Source organism: Athene noctua, chromosome 1, assembly GCF_965140245.1.
Source record: "Athene noctua chromosome 1, bAthNoc1.hap1.1, whole genome shotgun sequence".
NCBI classification, from domain to species: domain Eukaryota; kingdom Metazoa; phylum Chordata; class Aves; order Strigiformes; family Strigidae; genus Athene; species Athene noctua.
Window position 1 is genome coordinate 246008155 of NC_134037.1, and position 27480 is coordinate 246035634.

At 37.4% G+C, this 27480-nt stretch overlaps 1 protein-coding gene across 1 annotated transcript; it reads right to left on the minus strand.

Moving 5' to 3' along the window:
- Positions 1-1903: 1903 nt before the first annotated feature.
- PARP4 (poly(ADP-ribose) polymerase family member 4) lies at positions 1904-25941 on the minus strand. The gene is given in 20 exon segments (XM_074901431.1): positions 1904-4123; positions 5560-5723; positions 6200-6290; positions 7024-7158; positions 10291-10422; positions 10935-11097; positions 11846-12026; positions 12243-12341; positions 13643-13666; positions 13668-13778; positions 18051-18105; positions 18334-18451; positions 19147-19284; positions 21236-21315; positions 21318-21372; positions 22715-22815; positions 22818-22857; positions 23596-23696; positions 25654-25833; positions 25938-25941. Coding segments are annotated over 20 exon segments (2079 nt in total). The 3' UTR covers positions 1904-4016.
- Positions 25942-27480: the final 1539 nt, after the last annotated feature.

Below are 27480 nucleotides of genomic sequence, written 5' to 3' on the forward strand. Positions count from 1 at the left end.
GCTCGAAAGCGTGGCCGAGCCCCCGCGTAAGGTTTCTCCGGAGAAGGGAGGCGGTCCCCGGTGGCTGGAGGCACTCGAGGACACGTTCGCGCAGGTGACCTTTCTGCCAGGAGACGCGGTGCCCGGGTGGGCCTGGCAAAGAGAGCGGTCTGAAGATCCCGGTACAAAGGTATTCCTTGCCCTCGGCTGGATGAGGCTTGGGGAAACGTGCCAGAAAGACGTACACGGGCATCTCCGGATGAGGGGCTGCTGGGGAATGGGGTTTCTCACTGGGAAGAAGAATCCTGTTAGCTTTCATAGGATGTTGCATGTTAAAATAATCGCCTGTAGGCAACCATAGCTTGCTTTATGTAACAAGCAGGATAAAAAAAGGCGATCGTGTACGAAAAAGCAAATAAACCGCACCCTATTTGCTTATTCAAATGTCTGCTAGAGCCAGAGTTAATAGATTGTATCTCAGAAACAGTTCCTTAAAGAATGCACACCAATGAAACTCAGGCTTTAACGTAAATGTATACTTTCTGTACATACCTGTGTGGGATGTATTGTTACAACACTGAAAATCCAAACTATTTGAAGAATTAACTGTAGCGAAGGGGAAAAAAAAATAATAATTTTGCAAGCACTTACTTTCTAAGGTAACTCTAGTAATGCAGCGATTGACCATATAAAGACTTCACAGTGGATTTAGAAGCTAGTTTATCATTGTCTATGTTGAGACTTTCCAGTTCTTACGAAACTCTTCTCAAATAGAAAGTGTAGTACAAATCTTTCCTTTGTATTTTTACTAGAAAGAGTCAGCATCTTACACACATGAAAACGTGAATTCAGAGCACCTTCGAAATAGGAGGACCTTAGGATATCCCTCTCAGCAACCTCCTCTACAAGATAAAGTGTATCTACTCCATCCTTGGCAGATGTTTGCTTAAATCCTCATGGAAACATCTATAAAAGATGCCACAGTTTTCCTTGGTAGCCTGCTACAACACTTCCCTATTGCTGCTAGGGAGCATTCTCTGTTTACTCGGGCAGTGTAACACATCATCTATGCTGGCTGTGGAACCTGAAGCTTCTGTGTATTTTCAGTGGTTGGACAAGGAAGTGTAGCGTACATTCTGTACACACTTGAGCTTGTACTAAGTCTCTTAACTACATTTCCTTGGATCACAAAGTACCAAAGTGTCATTCTGTGCAGCTCCTTAATTTAGAAGAGGCAATGTGTTCATTCAAACACCTGTGAAAAGCCCATTAAATTAAATCACTTCTAGACTCTTTTTTTTTTTACTAGGTTTCAGTGTTTGGTCCCGTACAAAATAAAACTAATCTGTTAGGGTTTTGTCAGAATAAAATCAGAATACAGACTAACAGCAGAAAAAAAGGGAACTCATTCCTTCTAACAAAACTGACCTATGTATTCATAATTGGTTTATGACTGACAAGAAAAGCAGTGCAGGAGAAAAATAACTTATGCTCTTTGAATTTCAAGGTCACACTGCAAGAATTACCGAACTATCCAGTTGAAAACACTGATATGTTATGAAGATACTTATTAGTTCTTTATCACATTCTTGTATCTGTCAAAACATCTTCTGCCATTTAACTGAATTACTACGTTATGCTTTCTTTACCTTAATATTAAAGTACATAAGATTTCAAAACAAAGATATTGTCAAAGTACTTTAGAATGTACAATGAACCAAATAGATTCATGTAAAAAAAAGAAATATTAAGGTATTTTTAACAGTTATAGGTAAGTAAAATACTGCATATATGTAAAATCAAGACTTATGAACTATAAGACCTTTTATTTTCATACCTTTAAGTCTGTAACTATGAGAATTATTATTCAGTAATAACGTAAGATCAAAGGTCCTCAATTTAAACATTTAATATAAAATTGCAAGGAAAGCTAACTCTGCTATTATCTTATACAATTATGTGATTAAATATTTTAAGTAGCAAGATAATTGATGTTAGATAAATCTGATACCCAATATCTTCTTGGTAGCAGAATCCCAGTCTTTTCCAAGTTCAAGTCGATAGTAAACAGATGGAAATTGCTTCTCAACTTTTCTTACCCACTCTGTTGCTTTCCTGATCAACCCAAAAGCCCAGTGGCCAACACTGTGTGTAGAAATGAAGTTTTATTATAATAAAATCTTGTAAATCCACCAAAAGAGCAAGAAGAAAATAATCTATTCTGACATTTGAAAGAGAAAATTTTCTATAGTACGATGCTAGAGCCTGTGTAAAATATCATGATGCAGAAAACATCATAATCTGTGCCACCCTATCTTTTTAGAATCTTCCACATGGGAAGTATGTAGACTCATAATTATTACTTAAATTTATTTGCACTATTCCAATCACTGCAGTGAAGTACTGTGCATTTCATACAGGCAAACCTGACTTCTCCTTTGTACATTCACATATGTTAGAATTGCTTTGATCCAGCAGTCAGTGCATCTTTATTGTATTCCCAATGAGAGTAGCCAAAATTATACAACCAATTTTTCCCTTTGTTAAGGAGTTTCAAAAGAGGGAGGAAGATTTCCAGGGCTCTCCTGACTGCTTCTTTATCCTGTTCCTACATGCCCTGTAAAGTATGAAGTATGTAAAGCTTCCTATTTTGGCACAAGGAATCCACTGGTGGCTGGGGCAGTCTAGATTCACTGAAGGCCTGTTCCTTCATGCTTCTTTTAAGGCCTTTCCTCTATACCAAAAAACTTGTCAGCAGATAATTCTTAACTTCACCGCCAAAGAAATTTTTCAGATGCAGAGCAGTGGGACATACAGAAGGGAGGGGGTCAGGGTTCAGAACAAGCCAGCACCAGCATTCCCCACAGCGAAAGGAAAGGGTGGAAGTTGTGCTGTGAAGAATCATCTGCTCTAATAATTTCAAGAGTCTTGTCCAGAATATTTTATAGTGTATGCTTGTGAAGAACACCAAGCCATAAATATAATTCTAAAAAAGGGTGTAGGTCAACAGGCACAAGTTACGTGAAGGAAAAGTCCAACAGAATTTTCTTCCTAATTTCTAAAATAAGTGATATTAAACACTGGAAAAGGTTGTACTTAAAGATGAGGTTGACAAGTCTCCATCCTTAAAGATATTTAAAACTCATCTGGGCAAGATCCTGAAGAACTTACTTGACATCTGAGTTGGCCCTGCTTTAAGGAAGATATAACCTCCAGAGGTAACCTAAATTATTCAATGATTCTAATAAGTATAAAATATATTTTACTACTTTCTATACTTTTCATTTTTTGTATCATACTTTGCAAAGTATTCCTTCTTGCATCCATCTTCTTAAAAGAAACCATGTGCTAGCAGTATGATTAATACCTTACATTCCCTTTTCTACAGCCATATCCTGTAGTATAGTCATTGACTCTCCATAATGAAATTAATCTTCTGTATGTTGAGGCTTATATTACTACATTGAATGATAAGATTTTATTTAAAAACACACCTTGAATTAGATGAATCGCAGTTTCATCAGTGTTTTGAAAACTATTAATTCCTTTGTGCAGCATATGAACTGAGCACAAGAAGAGCAGCACATCAACTGCAGTAGCTTTTTTTTTCGATTTGGGCCTAAGAAAAGGGAAGTGGTACTACTATGTAAATGATTTCTTGACAACAGAAAAGGTACTTTCTGCAACATAATCAGTATCACTTTAAAACATCAGTTGTCCTGATGCCATTTAATTGTTTTAAAATATTAGGCTAAAATATTAATAAAAATATAAGGCTAAAATATTAAGTGCAGTGATACTGAAAAAAAATAAGATCATGGTCTCATTAAGTTTCATGACTTGGGAATTTATATATAATCCTTAGTAACAGAAATGTTTCTGAAACAAAAGGAAGTATTTAGTGAAGAAAGTTATTCCCCTATCTAAGGATAAAACCAGAATAGAATGAAAAGTGAAATTAAACTATTTTCTTGATAATGCGATTTACCATCAAATATTCCATACAAATAGAAAAACATCAAATTTAAGTGTTTTAATCATTTAAGGCATTGATAAAATAAAGCAGATAACACTAATGAAAACAATTTACTTTTTATGTGGTTTGGTTTTACTTGTTTAACAGAAGCCTTTTTTACTGTATCCTACAAAGAAAAAAAAATTTAAGTGCACCACTTATGAAATATTTGTATGTCATTCCTGACACTTTTATTGCCTTGGAACTCCATTCTCTTGTATCACTAAGCTGGGATTGCATGGAACCCTCTTCATTTAATCGCATAGCTTTGTTATCTGAGCATCACAGCAGCTAAAATTTCAATGAACTTGGGCATGTTTCTCTCCCAAGGCCACAGTGAACTTCAGAACTCAGTATAACAGAGCTCTGAAGCAGAAGGCATACTTGTTGACCAGTCAGACCTACGATACAGTGATACTATCTCAGAGGGACTAGAATCCTCATGGACCATCTCTGGCTCTTTGCCAGCATTTAAACGGAGAGATGACCTTCTCCCACCTGGAGAATTCCAGAGCCATCACGAACATCCAAAGAAACGGATGAGCAACCTTGTCCCTGAAGCAGAGAAAGATAATAGCAGAGTGTTCAGCAGATGCTCAGCTGCTGCTTCATGATGGAGGCAATACAGTGTCTTTGCAAGCCAAAGGAAGAACAGCGGCACAGAAACAGCAGCTATCTCAAAATATGAAACCTAACGTGTGCCAACTCAAGTTAACTTTCTAAGTCCTGCAGGAGCAAATATATCCCAAGATAGAGGCTTCCTACCAATCACAGCATTCCTAAGTTTGTGTTCATGTTGCTTTATGACAAGAATGGTTACAATTATCTTCTAACAAAACACAATTGTAAACTTACTGAAGTGTAATCACAGTCCTGAAACAAAGAAATTGACTCAACTGTAAAGCTTTTTTTACTGTTAAGCAGGTATTCTTAGCAGCGCTGGGGTCACCCTGGAGATTCTTCACCATAAGGGCTCCCATGAACTAGCAAGGGACATCAGTTTATAAACACAAATCATACATATTCATTAGATTTCCTGGAAAGGGGTGTCTTATGATGATGAGTTCCTGGAATTCATTTGCACGGTCTGAGCATGCGTAGTAAAAATAGAGTGAGGATCTTCGTAGTCTTCTTCACAGTGTTCGCTAGTTGATCTTCTTACCAGAGCATGTGCTTGTGAAATCCAGGTGCCTTCTTCCTAAATCAGCAAAATCCTCCTCCCTAGATAGGATCTCTGTGTCCTTTTCTTTGAGTCCGCCTTATCTTAGTTTGCTCATTCTAGGAGTTGCCCAAGTGTCCATTGAAGGCTTTGAGTCTGCTATCAGTGATTTACACAGGGAGCTGTTTACTCTTGCCTAAACAGACAGAGAGATCTAGGGAAACAGTTAAGGAGTCCTTGGGAAACAAACGAAGCAAAACACAAGCAAAGCTTTCATGCATCACAGTTTAGTCTTAATCAATGACTGTCAGAAATTCATTTGTTTGAGCCCTTTCAGTCCCCTAAGCACAGAACTTTTGCATCAAAACAAGAAGATGCTATTTTAAGATTGTATTTTAACAAATCTGCATGTTTTCATTTAATGCTTTGTCCTGTTGCCATGGTGACACAGAAGCAGACATACAAAAGGTCATACCACCATGCTGAAAACTCAGCTCAGTGACACAGGTGATTTTGATCATGACAGTAGAATTTGGAGATAAAATTCCAACACTTACTACACAAATATCATAAAAATCCCAAACCCACAAAACAAGAACTAGCTTTAGTGACATCATTAAAGCCCAAGTTTTCCAAAACAATAATTTAATTGGTGTTTAGGCACATTGAAACCAAATGCTAACACGGAAATGACTATTTGCTTTTCGTGAAATGTAAGGAGAAATGGGACTATGATATGAAATGTCAAACTTTCAATAATTCCTTAATTTCTGACAGAAACTGATCAATAGTAACAAAGTAAATCACTCTTTTACCAAAAAAAAAAAAAAGCAAAAAGCAAACCACCTGAAAGGGAAACACCTGTCTTATGTAATCCATAGCACATATTTAAAAAACCAATGGTTTTTAAAAATTATTGTATATATGGTCCAAATAAGTTCTATTAAAAAGGTGTTTCCCAAGAAAGCCATGATTCAGCAAAGAGTCTGTAATTGGACAACTGCACAATTTTCAAGGAGGTACCAAGCCACAACATTCTGCATACTGGTGCATCCTGGTCCATTAGATAAGCTCCATCACCCTGACTGACAGCTTTCCAATACTCCTTATATGGTTCTTTCTTTAACCTGTAATAAACTATTGTAACTAATTTGTTAGGTTGGGCAGGGTGGGTACTATACACTTGAATGATCTGTAAATGTTAAACCATTAAAATATAAAGTGTGCCATTTGGTTGGAACAATGTAACCGTGCCTCAGAAGCCCCATCTAGAGCTGATATGTAACTGCTGTTTGAAGAAAACCCCACCAGAAAGATGAGATCATGAGGCTTTTAAAAGATCCAATAGGAGAAAAGCATGCCAAGAGACCAAGGCTTCGAGACTTTTGAAAGACCCAATAGGAGGAGGACATGCACCCCAGCAACTCAAATGACCCAGTGGAAAAGAGCAGGACAACTATCTGACGGGAGGAGATTGGTTAGAGAGGATGGCACAAGAGTATAAAAAACGCTGCTTTTTGGAACTCGGGGTGCGTGTGGCAGAGCTGCGGCTCTCCATGCACCCAGTGCTGCTTTGCCTATTGCTTCCCACCCTAAATCGATTGAACCCAAATAAAACTATATATATTTTTATAAAAATTAGCTTTGATTATAACAAACCCATGAAAGATTGTTCCAAAATAAGTACTTCCATCTCTTTAGACAGAAAACTTAACTGATATTGTCTTAAATGACATGACTATCTTGAAATCCAGTCAAGTGGTAATAAGAAAGGACATGAGAGAAACCAAAATTAGCATTGCACATCTTCATTACTAATTAAGTGCTTTCAGATCTTGAGACTGAAGGAGCTACATCAAAGTACAACAACATTTTACCTCTCCACGGACATGTTTTCCATTGATAAAAGCTTCAAATCTACAAACAGCAGTTTTATCATCCACAGGAAAGACATATTTAGCTTCAATTGATTTACTGTTTTAATTGGTGTAGATCTGAAACATTACTACCTGAAATGAGTATTTTTTTCTGTAACTATAGTGTTAAAATGTGATTAAAACATCAATAAGTGTAACAGCTGAACTGCTTTGCACCAGAACACATCAATAGACATGCCAGAACTGGAACATCTATTTATACCTTAGAAATGAAAGTATAACATTCATCAGTGCTTGACAAATAGATACCTCCAGAAACATGCAAGGAGCCATAGAATTTTTAATCTCTAAATCATTAATCAAATCTCTTCCAGAAGAGTAAAACATGACCTTCTAAAGGTTGGCTTACTGTCAGAAGTGGAACGCTCATGCTAACTGCCTACAAAAGAAGTCACCACTGCAATATGTCTATAATAGTTTCAAGCCAGTAAGGACTAAACAAGAAGGAAGAGTAAATCTCCACCAACAAAAAAAGATTTATTTTTACTCTGTACTAAAAGGGATGTTTGGAAAAGCCTATGTTACTTCTACAAGTAAAGTATCCATCTTTTAATGATAAAATTTCTGTCTCTGTGGGAGCAGATTGTGTTACCGAAAACTTGGAATAAAGAACTTATCGACACCAATGTGATGTAGATAAGCAGACATGTCTTTATTAACGGCTGGGTGTGCAGGGGAGTCGTCTCACCAACAACGCACACCAAGCACCAAAATCATACATATTATATAGAACCTACTCATACATATTCATTAAGTATTCATGCATAAACATATAATTCTTTGGAAATCATCAACATCCTCCTATTTCCAATTATGTCTAGAAATGGGTCTGGGGTGTAATACGGGTAGGTGGTCCATGAGTTGGTGGTCACTATCTCCCCCAGCCGGAATTACCTTTTGCTTAAGTTCACAGTTTCTTGGCAGGTACTTGCAAGCTGTTACAGTTGGTTTTCCTCAATTCCCACTGCTCCTAGACCTCGACAGCTACATGCATTCTTCTAGTTCTATGTATGCACCATAAATCAGTTTATAAATCAACTTGTGTTTGTTACCTAGGTTCTAAACATTCCTAGAGTAGCATTTGGCTGCTGGTATAAAGTGCAATAAATGTGAACAAATAATTTCTACTAAAATACCTCTTAATTCCATACTCATGTTAAAATCAAACATAATTTCAGTTGATAGCAAAATCAGTAACAATTGTATCTGACTTTCTTCTCACATCTACTCTTGTGTTTACTTCCTGGTGTCATAACAAAACTCTAGCAATTCCTCATTCCCCCCTGCTGCCATTCTTATTGTCCCTTGTCATCTGATAATTTCTGGGTTGTGCTCTGTACCTCAGCCTTATATTTCTGCTTTGATGGATACAACCTGGACTGGGAGCCCAGAGTCATGAATCCCTTCAGGTCAAATTAAGGTGAAACACCACCAAATGACTGGTTAAAATGTTTTACTTGTGGTAGAAATGGCTTAAACTTGGAAAAGGTTGATAAGCAATAATATGGTGTCTTATAAATCTATAAGAAAGAAAAGAAAGAAAACAAAAAGAAAGGAGACAGAGAGAGTCAAAGAAATTTGGATCACCACCCAAGGATCCAGTGTTGTCTCAGGTGTGGTAATCTTGGGTGGTGGGTACACACACAGCAACAGTTTTCTGTAGCCTTTTAAGTTCATTTTATCAACTGATTAGCATACTACACAAAGAGAGGCAGGTATTCCATGAATTCATTTGCATGAGAGACAGAAAAAGATGGAGCATGGGTTCTGCACTTGCTGAGGAGGAATGGGGTGCATTAACCCTTTTTTCCAATTGAGCCAGTGGTCACAATCTCCCTCTACCACCTTTACCTTTCCCTCAGTTTTTGTCCTTTGGGCAGTCATTAGCTCCATCTGGGGTTGGCTGTTTAGCTCTCTTACCAGTCTTTTAGCTCTTCTTCAAGGCTATAGTTGTAAATTAAGGTGCAGGCATTAACCCGAACACATGGTTTTACAATCTACATCTCCTCCCTTTGAGGTTTATAAAACTGCAAGGGAGCAGAGCCATGCACCCTTCCATACATTCTGTGCTTCCCTAGGCAGATAATTAATTCATTAGACTTAATCACAAAGGCCACAATTTGTCCTTGATGTTTTCTGTGTTAATGAATGTTTGAGGCATCAGTTCCTTTAGTTCCTTCTAGGTTACAGAACAGATATCACTGGATAGTAATACATTCCATAGGAAACCAGACAAAAACCCAAACCAAGCCATGCCCCCCACAACAATCCCTCATGAGAAGAATAGTTCTTCAAAGGAATCAGACTGATCAGACAACAGTTCTGAGTGTCAGAATAGTCTAAGCACAGACTTATCTGTTGACAATTCTTTCAAACCCTTTTCTCTCCTGTTTTCCCCTGCTTGCTTTTTTAAGGCTTTGGCAACATATAAAAAACATTACTTGCTTTTATGAAGCTATTTTGGCACTGAAACCCCCTGAATATGGATTCTTGTGCAGAGACACACATATGACAGAACTCGGTGAAGCCACAGCTTTAGCATGAGCGAGACTGCTCTAGGCAGGATGCAGTTGAAGAAGGAGATTGTGGAATTACGCCCCAGAACTGGAAAAGACCCGTGACTTCACAGAATGTGTTCTTAGGGCATATGTACTAAAAACCAAGCTGGTCTTTACTTTACCCTGCCTGGGTAACTTTTGTTAGCTAATTTTCATGTTAGAATAGCAAGTTCTTCTGTACTGATTGGTATTTTATTTGTGACAGCTAATTTAGGTTGTCCAACCACAGTCAAAAACAAACCGCAAATGTATTTCCAGAAGCCTTTAATCATCCTAGGTATTTCTCACTGGTTTATGATGCAGCATGCAAAGATTGCTAAGACAGTCTTTTAAGGGGAACAGAATGTGTACACTGCTGCAGAAAGTTTCTCTACAATGGTGACTTGATTACACATAGGCACAAAACAGACTTAAAAATAAAGCCAAGCCTTTCACTAACCAAAGAGCTTTTGGCATTTGACTATACATCTTTAAGAATAAAAACTGTTTCCACTCAGTTTCAGGACTTTCCTTCATTTAGAGACTGAATTGTCTTTTATTCTGCAATTAACTAAACACTAAGTAGCGTTTTGACTAAAACACTATTTAACAAACAGATTAATTTTTGGGGGCAGAGTTGTAGAAGAAGACAATAAATAGCACACTCTATCTGTGCTACAAAGTCGATTATCCTTGCCTTGATATAAACAGCTTCCAGAGGGGCAGGATTTCCCAGTCTGTCCTGAAGACAGACTTTTATAGGATTTGAAAGATTTGCATTTGATTATGTATAGCCTAAACAAAGAGTTTACAAAAGATTAAAGATATTTTTTGAAATATACATTTGGAAAGGATGATCAAAACTAATCCTGTATCAACAGCCTATGTTTATGCAATTCAGAATACAGAAGTAACACTGAGTTACTTGTGTTGTATTGCTGAGCTGTAGGCTGTCTGTCTGAGGGATCATGGTATTTCTTTAAGGTCTTACAAGGTCTTTGTTTAGAACCTTGCATTTTAATTATTTAAAGACCATCTGATGATTTATGCAAAAGTGCTTCCTTTGCTTCTATTGAAACACACTGTGACAGGAGGAGTTGCAACTGTTGGTAATTATGCCTATTGGAAATCTGTTAAACAGATGCTACACAGATGTCATGGTAATCACTAATTTGGTAACATCTGCAAGTAAACTACAAATTATTTTTTATTATGTTATCTTTATACAAGTACTCTAAAAAGGGTTCTGATAAGTATTTAGGTAACTCTGCAAGCAAGTCAATGTACAAACAGAAAAGATTTCTTACTTCCATGCTGTAAATGACATCATGACTGTGACTCATTGTTACCTTGCTCCAGTTCCACCCCAATTGCAGGCTGACATGGTTTTATTTGATCTTCAGCAAGACAAAATTTAACAACATATCTAATTTTAACCTGACAGGTTTTATATACAACAAATTAATCATCCTGGTAGAAACAAAGAAAAGTGTTTACAATAAAAACGAAGTTGTAGATAATATCTAAAAAAAGGTAAACTGATTAAGAGGTGAACCGAAAAAGACACATCACTTTTGAATAATAATAGGATCTGACAGCTTTAATTTTCACTACCCTAACCTCTGTATTGCCACCACTTGTATCTCTTATCTTCTTACTTCATATTCTCTACACTCCTTACATTTCCTGTTCTCTGTAAAGCACAATCATTCCCAAAATAACTAAGAACAAAAAAAGTAAACTGGTGGATATCTAGACAGCCATTGTTAGTGTTATCTGTTAGTGTGCCACTAGAGATATCCCCGCCTCAGAGTACCAACCTATAAGGACAGGAATTTTTATCAGCTGGATTCATTTACAAAACAATGAACCTTCCATGGTAGTGATTTCTTATTCCATACAAAGTAGCATTGCTTACAAATAAAAATATAAATATCACAGACCAGATATTTATGTGAGGATTCAGTTATAATAAAATACAACATTTACATCTTAAAATTTAAGTATTATTTTCTTGCAAGAATTCTTTACAAATAGCAATTTAGAGGCTTAGAAGTTTTATATGCACTTAACAGGCTGCAAGCCAGACAAAAGTGATTTTATGCATTACTGTCTAGTGATTTAGTCTGAACTGAAATGCAGGCTACATTCATTCTGTTATGTATCAGTGGTATAATAAATCCAGAACTTCAAGTTCCTGATTTTGTGGGATCAGTACCTCAAAGTCTGAGGAGATGTCTGCTGTTTTATGGACTCCATGCACAATATCATAACCTGATGATGCATTATTTAATGAATAATCTCTTCCACTCAAATGTAAGCAGGATTCAAGTGCCACACCACAAACTGCCAGGAGCTGGGTTCCATCTGTTTCACAGGGTGAAGAATATTTATTGGTGCTATAAATAAAGAAAGATCATACACATTTTATTAAAATTTATATTAATGTAAACATCATAGGAATTTAAGGATACACAAGTATTTCTGAACAGATGGACAGGAATAAACTTTGCAATTAAACTACCTTAAAAGTATTAAGCATTATTTCAGCTTAATTTAAAAAAATAAAAAGAATACACAAAGGATAAAGTAAAGAGATATGTTGTTACTCAAACCTAACAGAATCACTGAAGTAACTGCCACTGCCCAGGTTCCCAATGTCGGTTCTTACCAGGTCATGATCTTCAACAATCACTTTTGGCATTAGGAGTCATCTAGAGAAAAAAAATGGTCACACAGTGAATGAAGTACAAAATACTTATGCATAGAGCATGTGGGCTAACACATGTGCAATTATGAACCACAGAGGATTAAAATGAAGTACACTTTACAGAAACCATCCATAGACACTCAAAGAAAATAAAGTCTATTAATAAAAAAATAAATCCTAAAGTGATATTAATCACCAAGACACTAATGACATAAGCAATAAACACTGTTAGCTTTTCTTAATTTAGCAGAAAAACAGTGCATTTTCCAGATTCATTGCCGAACATTCAAAATAATTTTTTGGTTATTAGATGAGCAGTTCTACAGTTTCTAGCAACTGCACCATATTTAATTTTTAAAAATCTGTACAAATTTTTTGTATTTAAAAAAAACCCAACTGTGAGTTTTAAAGGTAGAATCCTTGGGGAATGGATACTTAGAAACTTTTGATTTGCAAACCTATTAGTGTAAAGATACCATCCTTAGACTGTTTATGAGACATAATGATTGATATGAGACATACTGATTGATGCCCACAGAAAACATATTCCAAATAAACAAATTTTACAAAAATGTAAAAAGACACAATATTTAAATAAGTTCAATAGTTTTGTAACTTACAATTAAAATCTGCAGTATAAGGAAACGGATGTTAATATGATTTTCGAGGTATTTTAATTCTGACGTTATATATCAGGTACGTTTTTTAAAACGTTGTCAAATTTTCAGTGGTTGGTATTCACTGCATACATGCTATGATGAGGATTTAAATATATCAGGTTACTAGAGGTTATATTATTCTAGCATTATTACCATGTCTGAGTGAATCCATGGCATTTAGTCACAGAACTAAATATTCTGTGATTCCAGAAAATTAGGGTAATCTAAAAATATGACAAATACAGTAGTTGTGGGGAAATAATGTAGAGAAGTGGAAGGAAGACATTCTCAATGCAATTAATTCCTAAAACAGAATAAATTTTCCACACAGCCATTGTTCTCCCACTCTCTCCATTCTGTCATCTTTCATCTGGATTTAAACCACACTCATCATCATCATATCCAAATAGCTGCATCTCAAGTCTAACTTACCTAGAGAGTAATCAAATTTATTGTTACAAAAGATTAATTTTCCTTCCAGAGGTCCACCTAAGTATATGGAAGTTCATATAAATGTTAACAGTAAAAACAGGTTAAATGTAATGCAAAAGAGCTTCATTAAAAAAAATATTTTAAAGTCTTAAATATATTTAATAATATGGTTAAACCTGATTCAGTGTCACAAAAATAGAATGTAAATATTTACCTGGAAAGAATTCCCATGAAGTTGCACACATGAGACATGGAATAAGGATAGAATGTTTCCAAGACTACTCAGAAATTCTGCTGTTTCACTTATTGTGCTAACCTGATACACTTGTAAAATTCTCACTGGACAGTCCCTGCAAGAAATTTGAAATAATCTTTGAGATCTCATGACTTAGAAAGTGCATTTAATATCACTACACTGCTAAAAGATTAAATGTTATTCTGAATCTCAACATAATGTTCAACTTTTTTTTTTTTTTTTCTGGCAATTTGGGTGACAATTATTTAAAAAAATAGCAGAGAACAATCACCAGAGATAAAAAAAAACTTAGTCATTAAGTTCAAGATCTATTTAGACATTTGGGAGAAATCAAAAATGTGCTTTCATGCTTAAAGTCATATAAAAATTATCTTATTTCACATTTTGGGATCCAAATTCAAAGATGTGACATAAAAACCCTCCTCCCCCCCTCCTGGGCCGCACACCAACCTGTGGAGGTAAGTACTGCTAATGGCAGCAAACAGAGCATTAAGACACCCTCTGAGGAGCCTGGCCCTGCCCTCCATATCACTTGGGAAGGGTTATAACAGCCCATCACCTCCTAATAGCCCAGTACACCTGGGATGTGGTCCAGGGACAGCAATAACAGACTTGCACAGCCATCAAGTTCTTGGCAACTGGGAGAAGACACAGGCTGGAGTGATAAGTATTTGACAAAGGTCAATTGTCTTGGACTCTATAAACAGCGACCCCAAGTGAGACCTCTTGAGCTCTCCTGGACTGCAGTGGGCCAGTGAACAGCATCTCCCCTAAACTGGGACCCCTTTGAGGTATCAACTCCTCAAGGTACCGTCCGGCCACCGATAGAGGCAATGGAAGGCCAGGGTGAAGTTGACCTGCTCGAGTCTCAATTGTCAGCCGTTGAGAAATGCCAGTGCATTGTGAGTAAATAATCACAATACTAAACTCAAGGAAAATTTAAACCGTAAGCTAGCTTCTTTTTCACACACTCTCTCTCTGCTTACCGATGTGTTTGGGTATACACAGTTATTTTCATGAGTGTGGGTACTGTCATGGTCCACTTGGTGGACTTTTGATGGTTCATTTGCTATGATCTCAAAAGTGCAAAATTAACGTGACCAACACCACAGGGGATAGCAGTGATCAAACAGTGAAACTATTGTGTTGCCCATGAAGTGGCACACAATAGTTAGAGATGGGTGAAAGAAAGGAGAAAAGTAAAGTTTAGAGAGAGGAGGGAGAAAAGTTATAGCGACTACCACTGATCTCACGACATCCTAATGGACCCAGGTCCAGCTGATGCTGTGTCATCGATCATCGTGGTCCTTGGTGGGGAAGCTTCCAATTTTCATTGTTCAGAAGTCATCTTTTATGCTTAGTAACACACCTTGCTCCACCTCTGCCTCAGGAGTCTCCGCCCTTCTCAGAATTCAATTATCATATCTCCGCCTTTCTTGAGTGAGGCCATCATGCATGTGCAGGGGGGAGTGTCTGAGGTGTGGTCAGTCTGGGAGGCGGGTAACCTTTGACCAGGAGGTGTGTTTTGGTATTATAATGAAGCAAAGTTCATCTAAAGTTCATGATTTCTTCATTGATGCTATGGCAACGGTTGCGATCCATCTTTTTGACAGAAGCTATGCGATTATGTCTAAAGGCTCTAGCCAGGTCCAGGTACCAAAGAACAGCACAGCACTCTTTGTACCACACAGTTCTGTATTCAGGAGCCTTCACACCACATTCCACTCTTGGGATAGGCAACTGCGCTCCAAGCAGGCCGCTGTCAGGTACCTCACTGTCCGTGTCTCTGATGACAATGTTGAGACAATGCTGATTTTCTGACCGACTCTTACAGGTACATATTCCACTCTGTGTTTGTACGTCTTGGGTTTGTGAATGTGCATGTATATATGAATATATGTATAAGGTACCATATAGTAAGTTAGTGTGAATCTTGTAATCTTTGAATCTTTAGTTAAATCACTATTTTAATCATATTTTACTGAATTTTTAAATGTTTAAATTGGTTAATAATTAAGTGCTGCTAGTCATTAATAAATCTTGATTTGCTTCTTAATCATTACCATGTTGATACTTTGATCCACAACAAGCTTGTACTAAAGATCCTTTTACTGAGAATACTCAGAGACCTCGCTGTCTTGGCTGAATGACAAACATCCTAGCATCACAGTTCAGGCTATCTGGAGGTAGTAACTCCCAATTAAGAAAGACACTTGAGAGGAGGAAAACCTGGGTTACAATTCCACCTCCAGCAAGATTTATGCATTTTACATACAGAGCTGTCACCGAGATTCATGTCCTTCCCTTCTTGTGATTACACAAAGCAAAAGATTCATATTCTCCCTCAACCTCTTACCTTTATGCTCACCAGCTGAATGCTCTATGTAAAGCTACTGTGTAAAGGTCTGAGTTGAGGACAATGTGCTCACCACCTGCCTTCTGCTTAAGCAGTCTGCTGCTTGGAATATACCTCCTCAGCTGACAGACTAAGGACTGAGTTGCTTAATGGTGTAAAGATAGTGATACCCTATGAAATACTCAGAAGGTATTTTTAGGATTCTAGGATTCTTAACTGTCACACAGCGAGGAACCTCTAGATTTATAAAGCAACTGAGAAAAGGACTTCAGGATCACAATTTTAGATTTAGATACTGAAACTAGGTAGTCCCTGTAAAAGTAAAAGCATGAAGCCCTGTTTAAAAATCAAACCTTTATGCTTTCAAGATTCAGTGAACTTCAGTCAAGTTTTGAGTTCCTAAAGGATAAAATATTTGTAAATAGGACTAAGCCTCTTGTAGTTTCAAACATTTTATTCAAAATGTGTGATTTCTTTTGTTGAGGATTAGAGATATATTGCATCCTAATTTATGAAGTTGCTATATGAACTTTTTTATATGAAGGGGGGTTTTTTGCTTTGTTTTGCTTGATGGTTGTCTTTTTTAAGAACCTTTCATGAACCCTGATCCTTCAGCATGCTTCTACTGCAGTTGAGGGTTTTTTAAAAATTGTGTTTAGATTAAAAACTAAGACGGCAAATGCAAACAGAATAAATATGCTCCAGTTCTTGCAATGTCATTATGCTTAGCTATTGTGTAAAAGTAGAGTCTAAGTTTTGTGGGAAAATCCTGTCCTTACGATTAGTTTATGAATTCATATACAGGCCTTAACATAGACAACTGCTACCTACAAAGAGTAGTCCTCTGGGTTCAGGTAACAGCAAATTTCCCAAAACTTTTCTCAAGTGTTTCTGTCATAAAGAACTGTAAGGTGGAACTGAGTCACATAAACTATTGTTCTGTTAATTGTAAATGACTTAAAACTTTAGATGAAACATCAAGTGAAAGTCAACTACTGAACTTTGCTGAAGACAAACAGAAGTTTGCATGTTCCAAGCATAGTGCTCCTTCCATACTCAAGCAGTATATATTCAGGTATAACCACTTAGTAACCAGTAGTTACTAGGTGTGTTTAGACTTCAGCTGCTTAACAGCATATTCACTCAGTAAAAACAAACCTGGAGTGACTGTGTATGTATAATTGAAGCCCACTTCACTTTTCCCTGTATTAATGATCTAACCATTGATTATTCTATCTTTTAGAACCACCTTCTCTTTAATTTCTCCATATTTACCCATTTTTAAATGTTATTAATCAGAAAGATAGGGTGGCCAGTTAGAAACCAATGTCAAGAACATTAAATAGAATTATAGGCATATATGCTGAATAACTTCCCAGAATGACGTCTTTTTCCACACAATTGGAAGATAACTAGAGTTATTTTGTCTGCTAGGCCACTATTCAGCTAAGGCAGCAGCACAAGGTACTCATGTAATTTTCTCAGATTGAGAGAAAGAAGGACATCTAACTTTGAAAATATTTAATGTTACACCCTCAATAAGCCATGGGAAAGCTTTATGAGACAGTTTTTGATATCAGAAATGTCAGAAGGTTTTAATTATGAATAGAATTCCAAGGTTAAAGGCACTATTAACATTTATTCTTTTAGAACACTAAGGAGCCTCTTTCCCTTTACATTTTGTAACTTACAGAAGACTGACTTCTGGATATCTGGCAGAATCTATGGAATTTACATTATAATTGCAATACAAGAAGGAAATCCAAGTTTCCTCTATAGTTACAAGAGTGACGTAGCTGTCAGAGCTCTGACTGCTGACTGCCTCCTGCCTCTCCAGAGGGCCTGGCTGCTTGGGCTCAGGGCCAGTTTTGACACTGCAGCTGAGACCTGTGAGAAGACTCAGCAGATTCCTGCCTCTCCTTTGCTCAAGAGATGCCTCTAAGCTTAAGGTCTTGCCTTTGGTCTCTTGGCTGAGCTATGTTGCCAACATGCCTGGATCCAGCCTCTCACCTCCCTGGTTCTGACCCAGATTCGGTGGACTCAAGTTCCTGGTTTGTCCTCAGATCTGCCAGAGAAGCAATAAAGAAGAGGCAGTCTGGACTCACCCTGGCTACTATCACCAGCAGTCACTGTCACCTGCTCTTTGGGTACTGTGGGACTAGAGTCACTGTCAGTGGTGTAACTGCTCTGGCCTTGCTCTCTTTCACCCCCAGCCCCATCCACCTGTCCTTACAGAGCAGTCAGCTCTTGCTGCTGCACACAGGGGCTGCATCTGTGTGCGTGCTCAGCACACCTCGTTGGCAATCCCCCTGGCAGGCTGAGAATTTCCCAGCTAGTTTCTGCAAAGATGGGACAATGGACTGACTTGCAGCACAGTAACTGAACTCCTGATTGACTGAACTCCTAGCCAGCTTAAAAAAGAAAGAACTAAGTTAACACAGGAGCTGAGGGGGAGCTATGTGGAAGAACCCTGGAGATTCCCCTAGGCAGGCCAGCTGTGCTTACACCAACTGAAAGATGTTATCTGTTCACATGTGCCAACTAACTTCTTGCACTGATAATCCAGGCAGTCCAGAGAACTCCCCCAAGCAGTTTGTGCTGTAGATGCAGGAACAGTTCCAGCTGCACATAGATCCATCATTTTAAGTAGTCTCTAGAAAGTGTTTCTGCATCTGCAGCAATGGGTACACAGAACAGTCTTTGCATATAGTTAAAACAGCTTAGATGTATTTTATATATAGTTTAAGATAATCAATAGGAACTGAGTACATATATGTTGGAGTAGTCCTAGGATCAGCTGGATGATAACAACAGTTGGGTGATTCTCATCTGATCCAGCTGAAGATGCCATCACAATGCTGGTTGCAATGGAAACTCCTGTCACCATGTGGACATTTACTGGTCTTCCTGTTCAAAACACTGAACTTCCCCCCACAAGTGTTACTCTATTCACGATTCCAATAAATTATCTTTTTAACTGACAGCCTGTGACTAGCTGTGCAAAGTATTCTGTCAATTTATCTAGTCAGCATGTTCAAAACTGATGTATAATAGATGTCACATCTGATATGCAGATCAGGGCTTACTAGCAATCTGGAAAAGTTACCTGACACAGGTCATGTTTTCTAGATAACAGTTTTTTGGAAACTTTATAGTCTGTTTCACTTTTGTGATGTGTCACCTTGCCAGCTTCCTCATCCAGTGCATTCTTTACTTGGAGTAAAATACCTTCTGCTTTGCTCACCTTTAGAAGAAGAAATTATTAAACTGAAAGCAATTGCAAAATTGCAGAAAGAGCACAAAGCAATAAATACGGAAAATTAATCCCCTTTAATTCTACAGTGAAATAGAACTTTAACGCTTGTTAGTGCAATATCCACAAAATATTTTCTTGCAGCTAGGATATGAAAACAGTATTTAGAGGTTGGATATTATTCTGCCCTTATATTGGGCTACCTGCAAAGTACCTCAAGCAGAGCTAAAGAGTTAGTAAAATAAACTCCCTGAAGTAAAATGAAATATGAATCAGATTGAAAGATACTGTTCCTTAACATCTTGTTGATTCTTATTGTCAGCTTCAATGCATTGATGAAATAACAGAAAGTAGAGGATAATAAATTTCTTACTAAATGTCTAAGTGCACCAGTTCATCATAAAATACATAAAGCAGAGTAGAATTCCTATTTATGAAGTAATGATTAATTTTAGACAGTTTATCCAGACAGACAGGATATAGGTTTGCTTGTATCTGTATATTTTTTCTCAACTGGAAATTTTTCAAAGAATAGTCTGTATTATTTTGTCTCCTCAAGGCAGGAGGAAAAAGGCAAAATGCTTTTTGATTTACATGAACCACAGGCAACAGCTAGTAACATGCAGACATTAGAGGCTGCATAGCAATGTCTTACTGCAGTTCAGTATTGAATCAAGACTGGTCTCTTTCTCACAAATGTCTCTGGGGAAAAAAATGGAGGGTTAATCTAACTGAACAGCAACCCACTTGTAATGATTTTGTTTCAAAAAATCCAGAGATTCTTTTTTTCCAGTACAAATGCTATTTCTCTTGCAAATTAATTATAAGTGGGAAGAGCTAGTGAAAACAGTTTTATCATATCCTTGCAGATCAATGCATTGAGATACAGAATCTTTTAGGCCTATGGTTCAGCTCTTGCAAAAGGTACCAATGATTGAACATTATTTATCAAATTTCACCTACCTGAAATATTATGAATCTTAATATAAAAAAAAAATGCACCTCATAAAAAGCATTTACTACAAACAACATATCCTATGTCTTTGCTGATTTATGTAATGCGCACCAGAACCTACATAAATGTGTATTACTTCTACATCAAAAAATGAAAGGGATATTCTTCTGCCATTCATCAAATAAAAAGCATCAAAAGTGAGTTTCATGTAGTAAGATTCCGGAAGTCATTCCGGAATTGTAGACCTTTTACTGGCAAAGCTCTTCCAATGTAAACCAACATCATCTTCAGGTAATTTTGCCTTCAGTTATAACAGAGGTGAACAAAACTCTCATCTTAAACAGTAATTTTGTTGGCTGTTTGTTAAATGAACTTAAATTACATGAATAAACATTATCTTCTTAAACGTCTAGAGACAAAAGCAAAAGAATTGAGGTATGTGGGACAGTGGGATTAAATGAGCCAGACTTAATAAATGGATGGATAGACAGTTACTCTTAATAACAGCTGTAATATCCAAAGGCTTTCAAGAGTAGCCATGTGTTAATTACATGTGTCATCTGATAATGCAGACAGGGACTATAATTAAAACTGTTTTTCCGTTACAAGAGAATGGCTGACAAGTATGGTTGAAACATACTGGCAGGAAACAGTAATCTGCTATTAGGCACTGCCTTCTACGACTGTCCTCTTATGTGACTTGACTTATCTCATGGACAGAATCATGCCATAAGAATTGTGTAAATTGCTATAAAATGGAAAAGACAGCCATCTGCCCTAGGGAATACAGCATGGTTTTAGTGTCATGATTCTAAAGCAAATTTTGAGATAAAAATTTCTGAAGCGTGGATTTGTTGAAGTGCGGGAGTATCAAAAGTGTAATTACCAATACCAGTCTGAAATGCAACATACGTATTTGCTTGGAAAAAAATTACTCCTAACAGCATTCATATACTCATCTTCACAGTGTAACAGAAATTAACTTACATCATTTGGGCTTATGTTGTTTACTGATTCAAGCAGTAAACCATCCAGGTGGGCAATAGCTTCTGCCCAGATCAGTTCACAAAATCACTAACTTCCTGACATACAGCACTTGAATGGATGGCTTCTTCTACAAGTAACTGTAGTAAAATAAACACAATTCAGCAAAAAGACGAAGATGCAAGTCATGGCAGTGAAGAATAATTAAACTTTCCTATTCCCATAAACAAAATTGCACAATGCTCCCTCATGCTTAGTATAATTTCTTCAGTCCCATCAAACTGAAGGTAAGGTTTGCTTTTATAAATTCTTTCAAGTGGAGAGCATGGCAGGCCAGATGACTATGACCGCTCTTGAAAACTGAGACATAAAGTCTTGGAGAAAACAGAAGTTAATCCACTTGATATCTTTATCTGTACCTGATACCTGTGCTACCTTTATCTGAATCTGATATCTGTACTTCTTTACATGGTATCTGTACTACAAGGTACATGGACATAATAGTCTGAAGACGCCAACCATCACCTTTTTTGCACAGCTGTTAAAAGAACAGATGGTTCAAAATGGCCAGTGTTTTGTAACAACTCTAACAGATGACACTAGATCTCTAGTTCAGAAAGCTCTGATGGGAAAGACATTATTTCTGTGAAAATAAGAAACTGGAGCAGCAAAGCTACAAGAGAATGGAGAGGCCATGAAAATCAGTGCAATTCATACATCAGGAAGAGTTGTGAAAACAGATTCTCATGTTCTTCTGAGGAACACTGTTAAAGCATTTACTTGAGCTTTTTCTCACTGTTCTGCAACTCCAGAAGCTGTCATTAAATAATTCTGACACAAGTTTGGACATTCTACATTACTTGCTTACATGGCATCAAACACACAGCTTCTGAGAACACTAGAGGACATATGTGGGCCTTTCAACATTGCTGGATATGGATGTGACAGTTGTGCCCTATAATAGAAGCTAACCATGGTGGAAGAGAGAGGTAGATAAAGTACAGCGAGAACACAAATGGGAAAATATTTCTGTCACACTACAACTGCTTTAAATAGCAGTAAAACATTGTCTGAAGAGTACTTCAGAAAGCAGAATCCAACTGCTATTGCCATCGGGGGAAGTCCTGTTACTGATTCCAATATGATCTACATCAATGCCGTGTCATCTGTACAGTGGGCAGAATAATTCATCAGTCAAAGTCATGCATCACACAACAAATTTGTTTGCGATATATGAGCACATCACTTTTGAGGTATCACTTCAGATTACAACTACATTTGCTTTTAATGTTTAAGTACTGAGAACATTCACCCAACATTCAAAAAAAAAAAACAAAACCTCAAAACATTTACATATAAACAGTTTCCCTTAAGCTATGGCTGTATCACTGTAATCTAGATGATGTTTACCACATTCAGAAAATTGGAAGCTAAAACAAATCATTAAGGACAGAAAAGTGTAAACATGCAAGTTGTGCTGGCCTTTTGCAATTTTGTAGAAGCTACAGATTCTGCTTCTGGTGGAAAAGTTTCTCTGAGCAGGAAATCCTGGCTCTTCAAGTCTGCAATAGAAGTCTCATACTTTTTATTTCTTCAGCAGTATTAGTTAAGAATTGTTTATTATTCTGTAAATTGAAAAGGTAGTCAAATAAACTATATAGAGATTGAAAAAATCAATTTTACCAGACACTGCTCTAACAGCTGACAATCCACACCTAACCTCTAGACTGTGATTTAACAGGCTGCCAGCAAGGCAGTGCTTTCATGAGGGTTCATGGGACATGAAGAACAAGCACAGGGCTCCATATACAAAACTCAGTGATGAGACAGGTTCATCTAAATGTGTGCTGGAACAACTTGTACTATCAATTGAACTATTCAAAATTGATCCCTGATACAGCTCCTTTGACTTGAATTGAATGTTACAATGAGACAGACTGCAAGTGCTATACCACAGTTCAAATATAATTTGTACGCTGAGTTTAGGCTGCCCTCAAGACAAGCCTTTCTGTCTCTCAATAGTATGTCCAGAATATCACTAGCTATAGCATTTCAACATGTCATTATACAGTTTAGATATTGCCAGGAAAATATATGTGAGTATGAGGCAGATACATCCAGGACCATGCTGTGTTGCTGCCAAGTCCCAAAACAGTTCTTTTGAGCAAGTTGTAAGCAAGCAAAGTAGAGGAGACAACTACAAGTCAAACTTTTTATGATAAACCTTAACAGAATGACCTCCTATAATCAATATCTAAGGATCAGCCTGCAAATAAGAATGAAAAGCATCCAAAGCTCTCTGGGACAGGTACATTCAATGTGCATAAAGAAACAAACAGGTAATGTCACTGTGTGGTTCATACCTTTGTTCCATTGGATGCACTGAAGTGTGCATGTAGTTGAAATGGGAACTTGTAATGCTCTTGGTAACACTGTAATTCAATAACTACAAAATCTTTGCTTTCTTGGAGTTAACTTAAACAGAGAGATAGAGTCCCCCAACACCCAATTTATTGCTTAAGTATGTTTCATTCACATGGTATTGCACCAGTACTTCCCATTGTCCCACTTATTTTTTCACCCCATTTAGAACCACATACTATGACTGGATAAGAAAAGAAGAATTATTCATTATTTGTATCACAGTAACAAGCAGAAGCTCCTCTCAGGGCTTCACTATACTGATTGCACATTTCCATAATTTTTGTGTCTTGAAAGATTTTTAATAAAAAAGTTTAAAATTTACATTAGATTTAACACATAACAACGATGGTAACATACATCCTGTCAGAAGCCAACATATTATTCTTCTGCGATACTTTGGTGAGCAAACTACAGCAATAATAGAAGTTTTATTTGGGTAGAATTAGGCTGCACTGAAAGACAGAAAGCATTAAAGTACTTTTCAATACTCCTCTTTGCATTGCAGTACATGATAACATAGAAGAGTTACTGTTGATGTGTATAAAACTGTAAACCTTTCATCCATCTACTGATTTGCCTACATTCTCTAACAATAACAGAAATGCTTACTTTTTCACTTAAACATCTTGGGAGAAAAAAAAAGGAGTATCTCGATAATTTTCACTGTAAAATCTGGAACGGAATCAGAGTAATTAATATCACATATGCCCAGTAAATACTGTACTGTAATGGGCCACAAAATCATGCTAAAGTAAGAAGTAATATAAGAAGATAAATCTGTTTTTCATCAGCAAAATAGCAACAAAAAAAGTTGAGAAATTAAATCCCACCCAGACAAGCTGCTGCCCTAAGAGGCCAGAATGTCTAGTGTGAAATTAAGATGAAGACTACATTTCCATCTTCATTCTTTAGAAGAACTATGGAAATGACACAATAAATGTATTTTCATTGCCTGGTTAAATGTTTATTTTTTTTTAGTAGCTTGGTCAGCTACCTGTGCTGTCTGAGGCGAATTCCTCCCTTATTCCTGACTTTACATTATGATATACACGTGTAGTCATATCCTTCAGCATCAGGACTTTCAGACCAAGTGTAACTTGTACATTCCCACAGAGTAATTAAAAACCTACCTTATGACTGAACAGCAGTCTCTAGAAGTGAAAGCTACATTTTAAAAATAGCTTTAAGAGTGTTAGAGCTGGTTTTGTTCCTTTAACACAATGATTAGAAACAGTTATGACAATACTGCTTCCCTATCAACTAAGTTATCTTGATTTGCAGCTCTCCCAAGAATTTTCATGAGAAAAAGAGATGCTCAGCATTTGTAAAAACAATGAATCAGACTGGATTGCAAAAACCTGTGTGAACCAACGGAAGAAAAAAACTGTGATGATAAACAGAGCTCCAGCCAGAAAATCATAAAGCTTGAGCCATACTAATGCCTGCTGAGTTGGCAGAAGCTTTGTATGTATTAGGGAGTTGGACTGTAGGTGTACACTGAGATGGAAAAATCAATTTCCACAGACAGATCCAAAGGTAAAACAAACAAAAAAAAAGGCCATCATAAATTCATACACACAGAATACGGAAAATTAAGAAACAATAATTTTATCTTCCGCTACGTTATTAAGATAATGAGAGCTATCTCCAGAAGTCACTGAAACAGTTTGCGAAGTGGTGTTTTGTTGGTTTTGGTTTTCCAGTGGAGTCAAATAAAGACATGCCATTGGAGTAGCTTTATTTTATTTTTCATATTTATCCACATTTCCAGCTTGAAGTCTTATCTGAAGCTTCATTAAAAGAAAAAAATCAATGGAAAGACTCCACTGAATGGAACTAATATTTATTTTCCGAAAAATTCTAATTTTTTTATCAACTTCATTGCCAGTTTCCATGGTTGCTGATTTCTTAAAAACTGATTCTAGACATTAATCTTCTAAAACATTTTTTTTTTAAGTAACTGATAGATGAATAAACTATGTCAAATATACACCTACCCTGTCTGTCTGGCCTTTGGTCAGAAGTGTTGTCTTGTGATTTATTAAACTTTTATGCATCAGTCTGTAAAAGCTTCCCCTTTTCAACTGATTTCAAAATGAAATCTGCACATAAAACAGGAAACTGGTACTTCTGAGTATTTTTTAGATCATGACAGCTGAGAACATCACCAGTATCCACTCAGGCAGCTGCCACCCTGAAAGATCTTCCTGCTTCCCCAACAGCATGAGGTACAACTGGAGAGCTTGGGTGTTGTAGGTAGGTAGGAAGGGCTAGGACACACTCATACCTCCCCATAAAATGCCCAAAGGGACAGCAACCCAGTCAAATAAATAAACCAAGCAAAGTGGAGTCTATTGCACAGGAAGGGGCAGTAACCCTCGATGTGCTTGGAAGGAGGATAAATTGTCACCATTGAAGTACAAGTGAACTTTGGAATACCTGACAGAGCAGAAAATGGAGTAAAAACCTGTTTAAAAGTCTATCCCCAGCAGCTTTTCCCTCCCTTGAGTGAAGATTTTATTCTCTTTCACTGTTGATGAATGCTATCACTGTCTAATAGCCTCACTTCTATTTCCCTAGAGAACCAAACTTCTCAAGGAATTTTAGCAATGTTTGGCTTTGCTCATTTGAAATGGCAAAATTTCCAAAACTCAAAACCAGAATAGAAAAACGAATGTATTTAGTATGTGTGTTGAGGATTAATTAACTGTTGATAAACATTTTTATAGCTAGAGTACTGTGTTGTTGCAGTACCAGATAAGGAAGTTATGCAAAGTGAAACTGCTGGCAATTATCACTGGTTTAATTCTTACAATTTTAATTTATGCTGGTGAAGATCCATAAAGCCCCAACAGCCTCAAAAGGATTTCACACAAATCACAAATGTACTTCAAGATCAAACCACAGATTCAACACCACTGTTAGCAACGGATTGTATTTTCAGCACTGAGAGAGAGCTAAAAAAATTTATCATCCAACAATAGACCATGAATAATCTGTAGTCCTGTAAAGCCTTCAGTGTGCAGGTAAACTGGAAACAAACCTCTGCTGTGGTTTCCTATTAAAGACGCCAAAAGGACTGAATGTGACGCTGTGCTTTAAAAAAGCAAGAGTACAAATTCTTGTATTTTCTTGCACAGTAGGTTATCACTGTTAATGCAGAATCCAGTCTCAGGATAATCGTGTAGACAGTATACATGATACAATACACGTTATCCTTTGATAATCACGTACACAATAACTGGTAAAACCAAAGCGTAAGAAAGATGACAAAGTTTAGCAGAAAGAGCCCTGTGGAACTACAGAAAATAACAGCAGAAATTAAAACTAGTAGTAGGCAACTGAAAGGACTGCCCTGGGTTTATACAGCCTAGAGCTCGGGTTTGTGTCTGCCCACAACAGCTGCAAAAACAGGTCACAGCCTGCGACGTACCCTAAGTTTTGCAGCGTGATGCTCTGCCACTTACTGGCGTTTAGAGGAAAACACTAATTTCACTCAGTAAGACAGAGCACGCCTAAAGCACAAAACGTCAGAAAGTCAAGGGATGCTTTTTGCCCCTTTCTGCAGCTATCTGAAGATTAAAAGCGCGTAAGTAGCCGCAGCAAAAGCACACTCAAAGTCCAAACCCCCACGCCTGCAGAAAACGCTCCAGCCCAAAAGGCTTGTGGAGGGCTCACCGGGCGGGAATCTCCCCCGCACCGTGCCGGGACCGCCGCCCGGGCACAGGGCACGGAGACGGCCCTTCCGCCTCTTCAGGAGCGGCGCTGCCCGAAGAAAAAACCCGTCTCCCAAAAGGGCCACCAGCGGCGAGGCCCCGGGAGCC